This window comes from Megascapheus bottae, chromosome 15 (genome assembly GCF_031878675.1).
Source record: "Megascapheus bottae isolate mThoBot1 chromosome 15, mThoBot2.hap1, whole genome shotgun sequence".
Lineage (NCBI taxonomy): Eukaryota > Metazoa > Chordata > Mammalia > Rodentia > Geomyidae > Megascapheus > Megascapheus bottae.
The window spans coordinates 132,475-149,562 of NC_143523.1; the positions used below are offsets into that span (position 1 = coordinate 132,475).

General features: G+C 46.4%; 1 protein-coding gene, 1 long non-coding RNA gene and 1 other non-coding gene across 3 annotated transcripts; all 3 read right to left on the reverse strand.

Annotated features, from left to right (window-relative positions):
- Positions 1 to 2,867: 2,867 nt before the first annotated feature.
- On the reverse strand, positions 2,868 to 8,859 carry Scart1 (scavenger receptor family member expressed on T cells 1). The gene is given in 6 exon segments (XM_090346822.1): positions 2,868 to 2,872; positions 3,327 to 3,377; positions 3,380 to 3,640; positions 4,135 to 4,426; positions 5,217 to 5,273; positions 8,830 to 8,859. Coding segments are annotated over 6 exon segments (696 nt in total).
- LOC150053638 (U6 spliceosomal RNA) lies at positions 6,945 to 7,051 on the reverse strand. Its single transcript, XR_016537959.1, has one exon. It is a non-coding gene; the product is annotated as a U6 spliceosomal RNA (small nuclear RNA).
- A 1,400-nt stretch (positions 8,860 to 10,259) lies between the features above and the next one.
- LOC150053639 (uncharacterized) lies at positions 10,260 to 11,667 on the reverse strand. The gene is made up of 3 exons (XR_016537874.1): positions 11,505 to 11,667; positions 10,858 to 11,052; positions 10,260 to 10,391 (listed from the first exon to the last, which is right to left on the reverse strand). It is a non-coding gene; the product is annotated as an uncharacterized LOC150053639 (long non-coding RNA).
- Between the last annotated feature and the right edge of the window lie 5,421 nt (positions 11,668 to 17,088).

Here is a 17,088-nt window from a genome sequence, read left to right on the forward strand (position 1 = left end):
GAAAAAAAAGTGATTGTTCATTAGAGATTCACAATGAAATTGACAGCTAACTTCATAGCAAATCAAATCTTGAAGATAATGGCCAGGAGTGGTGTGCTATATTCATAGTGCTGTGAAGAAAAATGTGACAGCCAATGCTACCCTTCAAAAATAAAGGAAAAACTAAAATATTTCCAGTAAAATAAAAGCTGAGGTGTTCATGAGGAGCAAAGAGGCCCTCGAGGAAATACAACTAGAGTCTCTCAAGTCAACATGACAGGATTTAGGCAGTAATCTTGAAGACATATAAAGTAATAAAGACACCTGGTAAGATAACAATATGAATAATAAAGATGCTAGTATTTCTGTGTTTTTGAAGTGTAATTTCTTTCTATCCTGCACTATTTTAAAGACCAATATATAAATCTACATTGTATGGTACATAAGACGAGAAGATGTAATTTCTGAAACTAAAGGTTAAGTAATACAGCCAATAAGGCTAGATAAGAGTAGAATTTAGAGCCAGATGCCTATAGCTCATGCCTATAATCCTAGCTACTCAGAAGGCTGAGATCTGAGGATTGTGGTTCAAAGCCAACCTGGGGTGAAAAGTCCCTGTGAGACTCTTATCTCCAATTAACCACCAAAAAACTGGAAGTGGCACTGTGGCTCAAAATGCTAGGGCTCTAGCCTTGAGTAAAATAGCTCAGGGACAGCACTTAGTTCAACATTCAGCATCAACCAAAAAGACAATAGAATTATACAAATAGTTTAGTTTTTAAGACAAACTTATTTACTCAAAGCATATTGTCATAAATTTAATGTATGTTAAAATCAAAATATATTGTTAGCTGGGAGTTTGGCCTAGTGGTAGAGTGCTTGCCTAACATGCTCGAAGACCCGAGTTTGATTCCTTGGTACCACATATATAGAAAAAGCTGAAAGTGGTGCTGTGGCTCACTAGCTTTGAGGAAAGCCCAAGGACAGTGTTTAAGCCCTAAGTTCAAGCCCCAGTACTGGCAAAAAAAAAAAAATATATATATATATAGTTATATATTTAATTAATAATATTTTATTATAAGCAATGCATTATTTAAATAAGCAATAAGTCATATTATTTAAATATGTTAAACTCATTTAAATAATATTATAAATTAAATGAGTGATTTAAAATATAACATAAATTTAGATCAATCCCCAGTTACCTATGAAAATAATTTTAAAGCATAATACATCTACATTCATGGTATATATACCCAATGGAATTTTATGCTGCCATTAGAAAGAATCACATTGCCCCATTTGTAAGGAAATGGAAAGACTTGGAAAAACATCGTACTAAATGAAGTAAGTCAGACCCAAAGGAACACAGGCTCCATGGTTTCCTTCATCTTTAATAAATTAGTATGCATCTAGGCCTTAGTATGGCAGTTCCTCAAAAAACTAAACATAGAGCTCCCCTATGACCCAGCAATTCCACTACTTGGCATTTACCCAATCGTTCAGAAACAAGGACATACTAAATCCACTAGCACAATGATGTTCATTGCAGCACTATTTACCATAGCGAAGATATGGAACTAACCTAAATGCCCCTCAATTCATGATTGGATCAACAAGATGTGGTATTTATACACAATGGAATTCTATGCTGCCATGAGAAAGAATGATATCGCCCCATTTGTAAGGAGATGGAAAGACTTGGAAAAAAATCATATTAAGTGAAGTAAGCCAGACTCAAAGGAACATAGGCTCAATGGTTTCCCTCATTTGTAATAATTAGTATAAACCTTGGACTCTCCTAGCAGAGGATTACAATAAGGCAAAACCTAGATACACAAGGCCATATAGGATGAGGCTAAATGAAAGGATCTCAGGATATAGAAACACGAGCCATATAGTGTGTGATTGTTGTTCTTAATGTACTGTTATTTCTCATCTCTTTTGCTGTCCCTTGGTTATCTCATATTGTTACAGTATCTTACCTTGTTATCTGATATATTGTATATATATTTATTTGAAATAGGATAGGGAAGGGGGAAAACAAGATGAGGGGAGGGGGTGGGGAAGGGAAATGGGGACAAAATCATGAGAAGGGGTATCAATGTTTGTGAAGTAATGCACCTTCTATCTGGTGAATATAATGTAACCCTTCTATTAATTACAATAAAATATATTTAAAACATTTTGGAAAAAAAAAGAAAACAGGCTTCCCTCAATCCGCTGGTCTTCTCTATCCTGCAGAGAGGGATCTTGTCCCATGCTTTGTCATGTAGAGAGCCACCCTTCACCTGTGCCAGCTCTGCACTTGAAGATGCTGGGTGAGAATCTGGTGTTGGACACCAGGCTGAACATTCCCTGGATATTTCTATTCTGTGTCTTGGAGGTCAGTGTTCTCTTTTTAGAATAAAAACTGATTTCATTCCATATAAAATCGTCACATAGTGTTGTCTTGTAATATATTAAGCTTTAAGAAGGCAGATGGGAGAGTATAGAATTAGGAAACATTGAACACAATCAAAGCATGGATACATGCCTCATGGAAGTAGCATGAGGCATATTCATTCGGGCAATTTGCATGAGTTAATTCTTAAAACTTTTTAAGTGTCATGGTCTTTCATTGAAGGTACTGAAAACGCTAGATGGCCTCATGGAAACAGAGAAGATGACTTATCCAAACATTCAAAAGAACAAACTAATGTTGTGGCTGATGGTGCCCCACAGAAGACCACACTAAAATTCCAGGCTCAACTCCCCTGAGCTGAACCTCCACGTGTCCTGGAGAAACAGCAAGTGAGCAACCAAGATTACGACAGGCTCCCTGCAGACCACTGGAATGAAGAGACCCAGAGACTGCCACGGTGCAGGAAGAACCAGGACTACCCAGCTCAGCCTGTCCAGAGGGCCAAGAGGCTCTGAAGAGACAATGCAGGACTTGGAATTAGACACCAAAAGCACAACAGTAAAGCAAAAACCAGGTCCTGTAATTAATCCAAATTGAAATAAATGTCTATCAAGGGGCTTTATGGTAAAGTGCACTTTGGAACCACAGGAAATAGAATCATGAGTTTATAAAGGTCAACCACAACCACACTGAATATTCAAAAACATACAATATCATCACATAAAGACAAGCATTCTGTTCCTGAAATGAGTGACAGATAGGAATAGATATTTCTCTGAAGAGAAATATGGTGAACAAATACATGTAAAGCTCAAGAAAAGGGAGAGAACTGGAGGCCCAGGAAATCTCACTAACAGAGTTGCCATGACCCAGCACTCTGCCACCATCACAGCCCAGTCATTGAGACCCCAGACTCTCCCTCCCGGGCCAGTGCCCCACTCACTTTCCCCTGAGCAAATGAGCACCGCGTCCTGGCTGTGTGCTCACTGGTGCCCGGCTCCCTTGGACAGTGGAACCACTGTGACTCACAGCCCACACAGTGGAATGCCTCTGTCCACACAGGCCCTGATCCCTGGCCGAAGTTGGCACCCCCAGGAGTGGACACTGCCACTCCACACCTCAACTCCTGGCAAATGATGTGGGCTGTGGTTAGGTCCAGGTCAGCATCACAGACAGTGCCCCAGGTCAGGCCCCGCAGAACCTCCAGGCGCCTGGCACAGGGGTGCTCACTGCCCATCGGTCGGGCTTCCACGTGTCCTAGAGGAAGACATTGAGCTGTAACAACCAAGGATAGGGAGGCTCCCTGCTGACTACTGAGGACAAGTGCCCACTGTCCACCTCTGACATGGTTATGCCCCAGGGTCCAGAAGCCCAGGGGTAAATCAGGGGTCTGCAGACTCCAGGCCTTGCCACCTCCTTCAGCTCTCCCTTGAAATCTCACATGTGTGCTAAGATCACCAAGGCCGCCATGGTTCTTGGCCTGTGGAAGGACATGGCTCCCTGGGAGCACACAGGCAGAGTAAATGGACACTGCTCCCTCTGCCCCAGAACACAGGCTGGTAGAAACCTGAGCTCTGCCCACAGGAGACTGCTGCCCAGAGCGTTCCTGAACTGCAACCCAGTAGAAATGCAAAATCATGCCAACACCCATCCTCAGGAAAGGTTTCATTGGCCATGTCCCCATGTGATGAGGCAGACACCTGGATGTCCGCCCAGCATACACAGACACCAAAAACCCAGGGTGTCCCTACCCGTGCACACCACTTGGGTATAGGTTGGACGGTAACACTGCTCTAGGAAGTTCACATTGATCTTGCACTGGAAAATGTTGGCCTCTGTTCCCTGGCAAGTTAACAACTTCTGCTCCTGACTCTCAAGGTTCCCTTCAGAGTAGGCTTTCGACCACTGCAAAGCAGTGCCACATTCCAACTGTCTGCAAAAGACACTCGCCTCCTGCTGCTGCAAGTCACACCACAGGACAAAGCCGGCCAAGTTCACTGACTCTGGGATCACAGCACAAGGGCTTCCACCACCGAGCAGTCTAATTTTTCACATGGTACTGCCTAGTAGGATGGAAGAGAAACTGAGACCTGAAAAGTTGGCCAGGGCTGCATGCATAGATTCTCAGTGGTGGTGTGACCAGCCTCACTCTGCAGCATCTGTGCTGGTTCATCACCCAGGAAACCATTCCAGAACACCTTGGTCTCAGCCCCACCCCCAACACCCTCAGGGTGTTAGGCCATGGTCTAGTTGTACAAAGCACTAAGAAACACTGGCAGAGGAACCCATGACAGGACATCTGCCCTGAGTACCCAAATGGGTAATTGCCCCATAGAGCTGTACTCAGAGCACAGCAAGAGCTGGTGAAGATACTCCACTGAGGTTGCCCATGACAAAGGAAAACATAGCTTTGGTGGCTGAGTGTAGAATCTTGGGAGTCCTTTGAAAAGTGATCAAGGAAGAGCGCATTAGGACAAAGAGGAAAGCCCCTATCGTGCATCAGGAGGGAACCCCAGAGCTCCAAGAAAATGAGGCACTCACATCTGGTCCAGACCCGTCTTCCTCCCCCTCTGGATCTTGAACAAAGAAGGAAGTCCCAGAACTAGAAGGGCTTAGGAGACCCAGCTGACCCACCTGAGCAGATAATTGCCACCACACAGTGGCACTTGCAGTGGACGAGGGGGATCCAGCTTCCCAGTAAGCACTACCAGAGGGTTGTCTCCTCACCCTGGCATTGGGTACCATACAGCCATGGCATCCTCGTCTCCTCACGCCTTAAAACAAACTGAGGGGTAGCTAGAACATGGCCACAGCCAAGTTGTCTGCAGGTTACTGTGGCCTCCTGCAGGCCCCAGTGGTCCCCGCACACAAAGCCCTGCTGGCCCTGATGCTGAAGGTGTAGACGACACTCACAGCGGTTTACACCATCCAGGAGACACACAGACTCCCTCCAGCTGGACCTTCAGGAAAAGAACACAGCATGACATGGAAAATTCTGGAATTTTTGTCCAGAAGCTTCTATGTGAGAATGCTTGCCCAGAACTCTCCCTTTTTTGTTGTTGTTGTTGGTCTGGGCCTGAGCACTGTCCCTGAGCTCTTCAGCTCAAGGCTACTGTCCCACCCCTTGAGCCACAGCACCACTTCCCATTTTCTAGTGGTTAATTGGAGATAAGAGTCTCATGGACTTTGGTTCCCAGGCTGGGTTTGAACCACAATCCTCAGATCTCAGCCTCCTGAGTAGCTAGGATGACAGGCCTGAGCCACCACGCCTGGCAATCCCTCCTTTTTCTCTTGGGAATCAGGATGGTATCAACACAGTCCCTGGGGTAAAATGGAAGTTAACAAAAATGAGCACAAAGAACTGAGGTATCCAAAATGTGTCATCTCTAACTCCCCACCCTGTGCAAATTGCACACCTGTGTGCCTGACTACAGAAACTGCACACAGCAGCCAGACACACTCACCAGGAGGAAAGGTCCAGGAGGCCAGAAAACTGGCCCACAGCCCCAGAGAAGACAGTGGCATGCCCACTTGCCTTGCAGCTGCAGCTTGTCAGGCTGATGGTCTGGGGGAAGACTACTGTGCTCTGCCTCAGAAGGAAGGCTGACTCTATTGTGGAGCAGATACTGTTCTGAGGCTGTAACTTGAGCTGTGGGGCCTCCCCCCACATCCAGGCCGTCATCTGCCACACTGTGCAGTGCTCACTCACTGTGCCTATGGCCAGGCAATGCCAACAGCTGGATTGTGAAACCAGATGGGCTTCCTGCAGCTGGTGTCACACATCTCCAAGTGTGACAGGGTACAGGATCCCCTTTACAGCAAGGCTCTGATGCTTGGCTGCCATGACCAAGACCATGCAGGAGAGCAGGGGACCTACATCTGCCTCACCCAGAAGATGGGGATGAAAGCTGTCCTTCCAAGATCAGTGGGCCGTGAAACAGGCAGCCTTAGCAATCTGATCACAACACTTAAAAGCACACATGTGCCTAGTGACCAGCCAGGATGGGTGGATGTCCCCTTGAGGTGGGCCCTTGAGGCAGCCACACAAGCCACACTCAAAGATGGGTGGAACCCTAAAGATCATCTGCACAAGGGACCCAGTGCCACATAAGATGTAATGATTGTAAGCTACTAGGGAGGACTGATTGCCAAGGGAAAATCATACAGGAAATCAAATTGGTCCAACTTTGATCAATTTTAATTGAGCCCATCACTACGCATTTTTTATAAAATTAAATCCAAGTGTTACTAAGGATTTCAAATTACATATTTCAAATTTCTAGTATGGAATAGAACCATTTGGGAACTGAAATGAACACTGCCATTCCTTGAAACTATAAAGGAAACAATTCCTCAAAAATATGGAACGCAGGGCCGGGAGTTTGGCCTAGTGGTAGAGCGCTTGCCTAGCATGCATGAAGAAGACACGGGTTCAATTCCTCGGTACCACGTACATAGAAAAAAGCCAGAAGTGGTGGCTCAAGCGATAGAGCTCTAACCTTGAGAAAGTCCAAGGACAGTGCTCAGGCCCTGAGCTCAAGCCCAGGACTGGCAAAAAAAAAAAAATATGGAACGCTTCACGAATTTGAGTATCATCCTTGCATAGGGGCCATGCTAATTTTCTCTGTATCGTTCCAATTTTAGTATATGTGCTGCCGAAGCGAGCACTGCTACGGATTTTTTAAAGTAGGGTTTCCTCAAATATATTCCATACTTAGATATATTTGTTTTAATGGTGAATGTTTTCTCTCCTTTGTGGAAGATAGATCTCAACTACAACTGGATACGATCATTTATACAGGACTCTAGGCATTCATACACAGTCAGATTAAAGGATACCCTTAGGGGAGGAAGTCAAAGGTATAACTCCTCTGAACATTTAAAATACCATTTATCAAAACAAATTCCAAAATATGGGACCACAGGGTTCTTTGTTTTGTTGCTGGTGGTAGTGATGGCGATGGTGGTACTGGTGGTATTCATTGTTGGGGTTTTTTTGTCATTTTAGCAGAGGCAAAGGGAGGCAAAGCAAGGGAGAATGAAGAGTGAATAAAGGCCGTCATGGTACTCAGCATACACTATATAGAAAATGAACTGTGCAACTTGTGAGCAGGGATGGGAGGGGAAACTGGGAAAAAGCAAAGGAAGAGGTAGAATTGTTCAAAAAAGAAACATATTCATTACCTCACTTATGAAATGGAAATCCCTCTGTACAACACCTTAACAATGACAATAAAATGGCCATACAATTTTGCAAACAAAATAATCTGTCAAAAGATATGTGGAGAGTCGACTACACAATTTGTTGAACCTAGGAAATGAAACCTTGGCCAACATGGCAGTGTGCAAAGCCACGTGGGACCCTGTGGAACCTCAGTCATCTCAGCAGGGTAGAGATGAGTGGGAAACTGCAAAGTCTTTGTCACACAGGAAGACAAGGGACCATGAACACATCTCGTGGCAGATGCAGACAAGGGACAGTGAAGACGCCTCATGGCTGGATGTTCTTGTCAGTCCAGGACCCAGGTGCAGGTGCAGACATGTATGTGGCAGGTGTGGGACCCAGGTTCTCTTAAGCAGGAAGGCCTCACACAGAGACCCTTCCTGCACTCACCACCATGCTGCTCCTTATTCCATGTTCACTCAGCCACGGCCTCGCCTGACCATGAAAAGGCCAGTCCCCAAAATGCAAGTCACCTTACCTGGTGTCCTCTTAGCTCACTCTACCCACCAAATGCCTACATAATTTCTCATCAATACAGTCAGGCATTTGAAATACTTCCAATTTTATTAGAGGAAGAAGTGGAACCCATCCTACTCGAGGGGGCCAGGGGACTTCCGCTGCTCCTGGAAAGAAGAGGTTCAGCCCTGAAAAGAAGAAGGGGAAGGGAGAGCAAGGCCTGGAGCCCATCACTAGGAGGAAGACCACAGAGCAGTTAGAAGTTGGATGGGGAGGTGGAAGGCCAGACTCTCTTCTGCCACTGGAATCTCTAGTAAACTATGACTTCTTCAGTTGACCTCACGTGCTTCCACACTGTCTTATACCAGTCCATGAAGGTCTGAGGATGTGGAGGATTGCATGGACAGCAGGAAGGCCACCAGAGTCAGGTCATCCAGAGAATGGAGGGCAGCAGTGTCCTACACTACCAGTGTTCTTAGCCCACAGACAGGCCCATCACCCACCAGAACACTGGTGAGCGCCTCGTATAAAAAGACACCACAGGATTCATTCTGCCTAGGATTCCAGTTCATGTTTCACTCCAAGATACCATTGTAAATGGCCCACAAAGAGGTTCATGTCCAACAAGAAAGCATGAGACACTTTCTATACAGGCTGTCGTGAAGATTTATTATGCATGAGGTTACCATGAAGATCTATTCTCCCTGAGCCACCATGGCTTATGCTATATCAGATCAGCATGATGGAATATTCTAAACCAGCTTACCATGAGGGTCTCCTGATGCCCATCCACCATGGCTATCTCTGTTCCACAATGATACAAAGAAGGTCCATTCTACATCAGAAAGGCATGGAATTTCATTGACTGGCAAGATGCCTAGAAGTCATCTGACCTGAGAACATGGCAAGGGCTTGTTCTACTCAAGGACACCACAGGGACTACTGATTACTGGGACCTCCCCATGTAGATACCACTGTACTGGAGAACACTCTAAGGTTCCTTCATCAATACCATAAGCGTATGTGTGGGCCAGCTGTCCATCACTGTGACAAAACACTTGAGACACTCATCTTATAGGAGAGAGTTATTTTTGCTCAGGTCTAGAGGTTTCAGTTCATGGTTGTTGCACCAGTTGCTCTGGGGCCTCTGGAGAGAGAGAGAACATCATGACAGGGTACACGGTAGAACACAGCTGCTCACCACATAGTGGCCAGGAAACATGAGAGAGGGGTAGGAGAGACCTGAGGACCAAATGCCCTTTCAAGGGCATGCTTCCAATGACCAAATTTGCTTTTACTGGATCCATTAGATCTAGACTGTCCCAGCACCTTCAAATAACCAGAGACACTAGGACCTTAGCCATTAAAACAAGGACTTTGAAGGAAATTTAAGATCCAGAGTCAACTGACTACATTCTACCCAAGGACATCATGTGAACTATCCAACAGAGCTTCACGAGGGCAATTATTGATGAAATTGTATTTCTATTCATTTGCAGACATTTTCCTGACCACACAGAGAAGAAAATGGAAAGACACCTATTTCCCAGAGGATACCTGGGTCTGAATATGTGTCGACTCAGGGCTAATCAAGGTGGGGAAGGCTATTGGCAGTAGTCACTAATGAGCAGGTAGTAGATGGAGAGAGATGTACAGGTGTGATCATGGGTTGGTTAGGAGAGAAAAGGGGTCCCGAGCTAGTCAGAACATGGAGAATATGGTCTTGGACGAATGAGGTCAGGACAGGTCTGTGAGGTGTGGTTGTGAAGGTACTGCATGCACCACCAAGCATCCAGTATGTATTGGGACCGAGAAACGACAGGTTGGATTCTCAGGTACATCTGCCTTGCATGGAGGAGCACAGGCCTGCCGGCACTGACAGGAGGTCCATAGGAATCCCGTGTGGCTCTCAGAAGAACTATGAGGATAAAGAAGGCCAGGAAACCTATAGGTTTAAACATGAGGACAAAAGTCTAAGAGGGGGGCAGAACAAGATGAGGACTGTGGCAATGTCCGGCAAGTTTCTAGGAAGGACTAAGGATAAATGGGTGGGTGGACTGATGGATGGATGAACTCAAAGAGATGATAACGTTAATAACATGTCTAAAGAATGAACACATGTTTAAAGAATGTTTAAAGATGATAATAATAACAGTTCAAAGAATGAGGACGAGGAAGGCCCCAGTCTCCTGGGTTTATTTATACCATGCTCTGGACAGGTTCATATCTCCTGTGGTCAGTGCAGGATCCTCACATGCTGGCCCAAGAGGATGCCAAGATCTTCTGTACTGGCTTGAGTGTCGGGGTCAAGGCTGCAAGGGGCCCCGTCTGTGTTTAATAAGAAAGATGCTCACTGCTATCACCAGGGTCTTCCCTGAGCACCAGGCACCCTCCACCCCTGCTTTCCCTCTGCAGAGTGAAGACACAGAGAGATAGACCCCAGTTGAACAGGATGGGTCAGGTGACAGTCACCACAACTCCAAGACACTGTCCACCCAGGGTCCCGCCTGAAGCCATTGGGCACTAGGTGCTTAAGACCCTCTGAGCACAGGTGAAAGAACACCAAAGAAAAACAAAGGCCTCCCTGACAACACATCTGTGCCTTACAAGACCCTACCCTAAGGAGCAGCCTTAAGACAAAAGGCCCTAGGCCAGAGATGCAATTAAGGCTCAGAGACACAGAAAAGCAATTCTTTGATTCTTTAAATATAGGTGCCAGCCAGTGCAGAGCTCCCTTCATGAGAGCAGTACAGGAGGAGAAGGGCAATGGAGCCCAGGGCACAGAGATGCACACCCGCTGGGCTCAGGAGGGACCCAGCCTCCTCCTCCTCATCGCCAGGGTCTTCCTCTGGGTCTCTTGCATTGTCATAATCCTCCTCCTGCACCGGGTCTCTTGATGCTATAGGCTCCTCTTCTTTCTCCTCCACAGAGGCAGCTTCAATATGCTCATAGATACCTTCAGATGGCCAGTGCCCAGACATTCCAGAACCTGCAAAGGCCACACCAGAACCTTCTAAGACAGAGCCCTCTGCTGGTGCAGTCCACCCTCCCTGGCCCCTGCACCCTCCATGGGTTAAAGAGCAATGCTCCTCCCTGCTGGACACACCGGCTCAATGTCCTGGGGTGGGATTGCTGGTCAGGTAATACACTATTCAAAAGATCCCCCAGCTGCAATGATAATGAGAGGACTGGAGGGCAGACCTAGTATTTCCAGAGCCCCAAGAATAAGGAATCTCTTCATCCAGCCCATCTCAGAAGAGGGGGGACTCCAGGCTCCCTGATAAAACTCAGGGATACATAGAAACTAACCCAATAGGGGCCGGCAGTGAGACGGGATAGTATACAGGGCAGGGACCACAACAAAGAGGGCTTGCTATGGCTGCAATCTTGGAGTTTCTCCCACTCTCTGTCAGCTCATTTAAACCCATTTTTGTCACATACCCATGCTGGCAACTCTGCCACAGCACCACTGAGCACCCAGGGCTAGGAAGACCAGGACCAGAAAGCAGCCAAGGACTAGGCAGAAGATTTCAGGCAGAGTCCAGACTATAGACACAGGTGGAGGAGCCTGAGAAGGGGCTGTGGGGCACAGAGAGAGGCGGGGCCTCCTGTGTGCCTGAACTGCCCAGGGCTTTGTGACCCTGGGCCTAGATGACCTCAGCCCCTTAGGAAGGGCGGGGCACCTACAGTGCCTCATTGATGTCTGGGCAGGCAGCTGCTGGGGTCACAGAGGAGTAAGGCCAAGTTGCCCATGTGGAAGACACAGGTAGGAAAATCTAGAAGGGGGTTCCCAAATGGACCTACGGAGACCACAAGGAGAAGGACCATATGGAAGCCACTTGGAAAGTCCCCATGGGAAAACCCAGGTGTGTGGACTCATGCAGGGGTGCAGGTGAAAGTTCTGGTATGGATGCGAGGGATGCGTCTCACTGCTGCTACTGCCCACTCCTCAGCTCTGCATTGGACATTAGCTATGATGCCCACGAGGCCACAGCGCACCTGGGCTGGACCCCACAGTTAGCCAAGGAGAGACCTAAGAAGTAGCAGCTGGGGAGCGAGGACCTCTGTCCCTCGCAGATCCCCTATTGTGCAGACATGAGGAAGGCAAGCATCGCCACTGTGCGCTGGGTGTCCATCACTAAAGGCCTGGACTAGCTAAAGAAGGTATGATTGGCCAAGATTCCTCAGGTGCCCAGGGCTGGGGAAAACAGAACTCTACCTCAGGCCCTCTGGGCACTGATGACTGATGCCATGGTCCTGGGGTATCTGCAGTAAAGATGCTGGGCGGAAAAGTATCCATTGCCCTCGGCAACATAGACCTGCCCCACTTACCCTGAACCCCACAGGACAGAACAGGAACCCTGTGCTATCCCACCCAACAGAACATCTGCCTCAGGCCTTGAGCTAGGAGATCTGGATGAGCAGACGGTAGAAACACCCCCCCCAACTCACTCTGTTTGCCCCTCCCTGCTGCCCCTTTCTACCCACTCACAGGAGCAGCGCACACCGGCATCCTCCTTGTGTGTGCAGTCTCTGCATCCCCACAGTTCTGCAGGGCAGCTCCACAGGGAAATCACTGCCATGGCACCCCAGATCACCTAGCCATACAGGCCTTGAGCCCTGCCCAAAGGCAGCCCCTGGCACTGCCTCCACGGCTTGACCACAGCCCAGCTGGCGACACACGACTTCTGCATCAGCCAGGTCCCAGGAGTCATCACACAGTGCCCCAGGAGCCCGTGTGCCAGACTTCCACGGGCCCAGAGCAGCCATCCTGGCCCCCGCTCACCCGCAGTGCTCCTTCCTCTGGAAAAGAGACTGGAGGTCATTGTGGAGCTGCATCTGGATGAGCAAGTACACTGGGATACAGACAGTTACCTTGGCAGCTGGGTGGGGATAAGCAGTTGAGCATTTCCCCAGAAGCTGGTGATACTGTCTGTGACCTTCCTATGGGAAACACACTTCATCTTACATCAGAGTGCGAATATCCAGGGACCTCCACAGAATCAAGCTGTGGACCACCATGACCCACAGGCAGGGCTTTGGTTCTGGCAGAGTGCTTGAGTGACCTGTCAGACACAGAACCCTTCTGGGACACCCTCTGGGACCACCAGTGCCCACCTGAACATGAAATCCAGGCCTCCTCTCCTGGGGCACAAGAGTGGGGGTGCCAGGGTACAGAGGGACACTGCCACAGAGTGGAGCTGTGTAGCCTGCGGCACTCAATTTTGTCCACCCAGGAGATGCCAGAGCCTCCCAGAGAGGATGGCCTGCTCTCCAGCCAGCCCTGGTCCCCACACCCCAGCTGCCAGCAGATGATGGTCAAGGAGACTTCCTTGAGGGCATTGCTGCACACTGCACCCCAGGACCCTTTGTAGAGCACATCCAGCCACCCAGCACAGTCTCTGCTACCACCTCAAAGCCTCAGTGCCACGGACTCTGTAGGACAAGCACAGAGAGGCACTGTTTCAGAAGGAGAAGTCCAGCAGAGGATGTCTCAGCTACCCCTCAGCTTCTAACCCAGCACACACTTATATCATTGACATATGGGTAGTTCCAGCTATTGTGGAAAGCAGTATACAAGGTCCTCAAGAAACTAGAAATCTGACAGGCTCCAGCTATCCCACGTGCATGCTCACGCGCAGGCGCGCGCGCGCACGTGTGTGTGTGTGTGTGTGTGTGTGTGTGTGTGTGTGTGTGTGTGTGTATTATGGTTTTAAAGCAATTTCTCCAAGAGGCTCACTGTTGAAGGCTCAGTCCTTGGTCTTCTGCTGGTATTGCTATTTGGGAAAATTCTGGAAACTTTAGTTGGTGGAGCCTAGAAGGAAGTAGATTGACTAGGGGCATGCTTTTGGAGACTACATCTTGTCCTGGGCCCCTCTTTTGCTCTCTCTGCTATCTGGCCACCATGAGATAGGTAAGAGTATTCCCCTTACGTGCCCCATGAGCTCTGCCTCATGGCCTAGAAACAAATGGACTAATGAAAAATCTAACATAATGCCCATTAGGTCAAAGATCCATGACTCTCTTTTCATTGCACTGTGACCCATTGTAGCAGACCAACATGTGTGTCCATTAGATGAATGACTATAACCCATAGACAGGAAAACAAATATGGACAGAGAACAATGTTAGCCTTTCAAAAAAAGAAATCTTAACCTGGTTATGAGGATGCATGCCAGTAATCCCAGCCACATGGGTAATACAAGTAGAAGGATTACCGTTCAGGCTGGCCTGAGCAAAAATAACCACAGTGGCAGTTGCACATTCTTGCAACCCTAAACACTCAGGTGGCTGAGTGGAGGTGGAGGAATAAAATGCAAAGTTAGCCCAGGCAGAAGCAAGTCTCCATCTCCTATGAACCAGTAAAATGACAGGCTGGAGGTGAGCAAGCACTGGGCACTCAGTTCGAGCTCTGGAACTGGAACTATACATCTCCAAAGTAAAAAGGGCCAAGGGAATAGCTCCAGTGGTAGAGCCACTGCCTGACAAGTACCCAGCCCTGAGTTCAAACCTCAATGCTTAAAAAATAGACGATGGAAGATGGAGAAAGAGAAAGAGGAGAAGAAGGAAGGGGAAGGAAGAGAAGTTTTTTTTGTGATTATAGACAAACCCAGATAATATCAGCCGGGAGTGTGGCCTAGTGATACTGTGCTTGCCTAGCATGCACGAAGACCCGGGTTTGCTTCCTTGGTATAACATATATAGAAACAGCCGGAAATGGTGTTGTGGCTCGAGTGGTGGAATGCTGGCCTTGAGAAAGCACAAGGACAGTGCTGAGGCCCTAAGCTCAAGCCCCAGCTCAAGGCTGGCAAAAAAAAAAAAACTAGATAATAATATAATTTTAAGTAAGGGACTCCAGGATAAGGAAACAAAAGCCATATAATGAGTGACTGTTGTCCTTAATCTACTATGTTATTTCTCATCTCTTTTGCCATCCCTTGGTTATCTCATATTGTTACAATTTTTCACCTTGTTATCTGATATATTTTATATGTGCTTAATTGGTTATTTGAATTGGATAGGGAAGGGGGGGAAATCAAGATAAATGGGGGAGGGTGGGAGGGAAATGGGGACCATGTCATGAGAAAGGGTCTCAATGTTTATGAAGTTATGCACCTTCTATCTGGTGAATATAATGTAACCCTTCTATTAATCACAATAAAAAATTGAAAAAATAGTAATATCATTTTAAGATAAACTAGACACATAATGGCAAATAATGTGAAATCTCTCTTACATGTGAAATATAAAAATGTTAAATGCAAAGAAACAAAATTACATTGTGGGAGGGAAACAGAGAAGTAGATCAAAGGAAGGTTAAGCTTAAGATTAAATGTATTGTAAAGAACTACAGTTGATATATTGTATTATATACTAAAAACATGCTAATAGAGAAGAGTTCACATTCTTTTACCACAGAAACGAGATTAGGTGAATTGCTAGGTACCTTAATTGACTCAATTTTGGTAATCATTCAAGCATGCATATGTATATTAAAATACCCCATACTCTCTAAATATATACAATAAAAAAATACCTGTAATCCTAGCTACTTAGGAGGCTGAGACCTGAGGATCACGGTTCAAAGCCAGCCCAGGCATTAAAGTCCATGTAACTCTTATTTCCAGTCAACCACTAGAAAACGGGAAGTGGCACTGTGGCTCAAGTGGCAGACGGTAGCCTTGAGCTGAAGAGCTCAGGGACAACACCCAGGCCCAGGAGTATGGTAGTAGCCTTGAGCTGAGAGCTCAGGGAAAGTGCCCAGGCCCAGAGTTCAAGCCCCACGACCCATAAAAATAAGTAAATATAAATAAATAAAAATAAAAGAGTAAGATGAGTAAAATGCCTGTTTTGGTGAATTACTGGAAAATTTTCAGACAGAAAGAAAAAGTATCCAGGTCCAGCCAGAGAAATCTAGATCCTAATGGACTTGATCTAAAAATATTCTCCAGGATACAGTAGAGCCACCAACACAACTATGTTTCTTGCAGCATTATTTACCATAGCCCAGGCATGGAATCAGCAAACAGACCCCCTCAATGGACAAATGGATCAAGAAAATGTGATATTGATATACACATATACACACACAGTGGAATTTAATCATCTCTTAGAGTGATACTTTACCATTTGTAAAGAAATTGAAAGACTGGAAAAATTATGTTAAATGAATTAAGTCAGGCCCAAAGAGACAAAGGATGTGGTTTTCCCTTATATGTGGTGTGGGAAACCAATATGAGTCTGGGGTCTAACAGAGTTATACTCGAAAGGCCTATATTGAGGACAAAGGGTGAAGAGTACAATCTGCCTGCCTTCGTGCAAGGGTGGAGTGACCTTTTTGCCTAAATTCTCACGGGTCATGACCGTGTGCTTTGATAGTATTCCCAGACTTGTTTGGTTACCCTCTCCCTCCAGGGGATAGATTTGTTGAGAATAACTTGATAGTTGTGACTAGATGATTCTTTATACAAACAATAAGTCTTCTAAAAATTCTTGTTATTATTCAAGTATGGAACTGTAGCTTGATTGCCAACATAAGCAATTGCTTTGTGTTCTTTTGTACTAAGGCATAAAATAAAGCTGTTTAATAAAGTTGTCAGATGCAGCAATTGCTCTAGCCCTCCTGAACCCCTCTGTCTCTGTCTTATTTTCCTTTTAGCCTCTCAGCCCTACTTTTCGAGGACCCTTGGCCGGCTGGCTCTGGCAATGTGGAAGGTAGATTTAGTTTGCAAACTCGTAAGCACATATACTGAATGGTCTGCAAAAATATATACAAACGTATTCGTTGAAACATGGTTAATTCAAGGCAGAACTTAAGCAGTATAATTCCTTAGGAATTATACAATCACTGTATGTGCCAGTGATTGCATATAGAGAATCCCTTCTTGAAAACTTGTTTGTTAAACGTGACATTTGAAATATGATGCAAAAATCAATGTTAATAAAATCTTTTTTAAAAATTAGGTGTCCCTCTTCTGGCTTGAATGTCCCCCCACCCGCAGAGCAGGGGCCTTGAGTTGCTGGC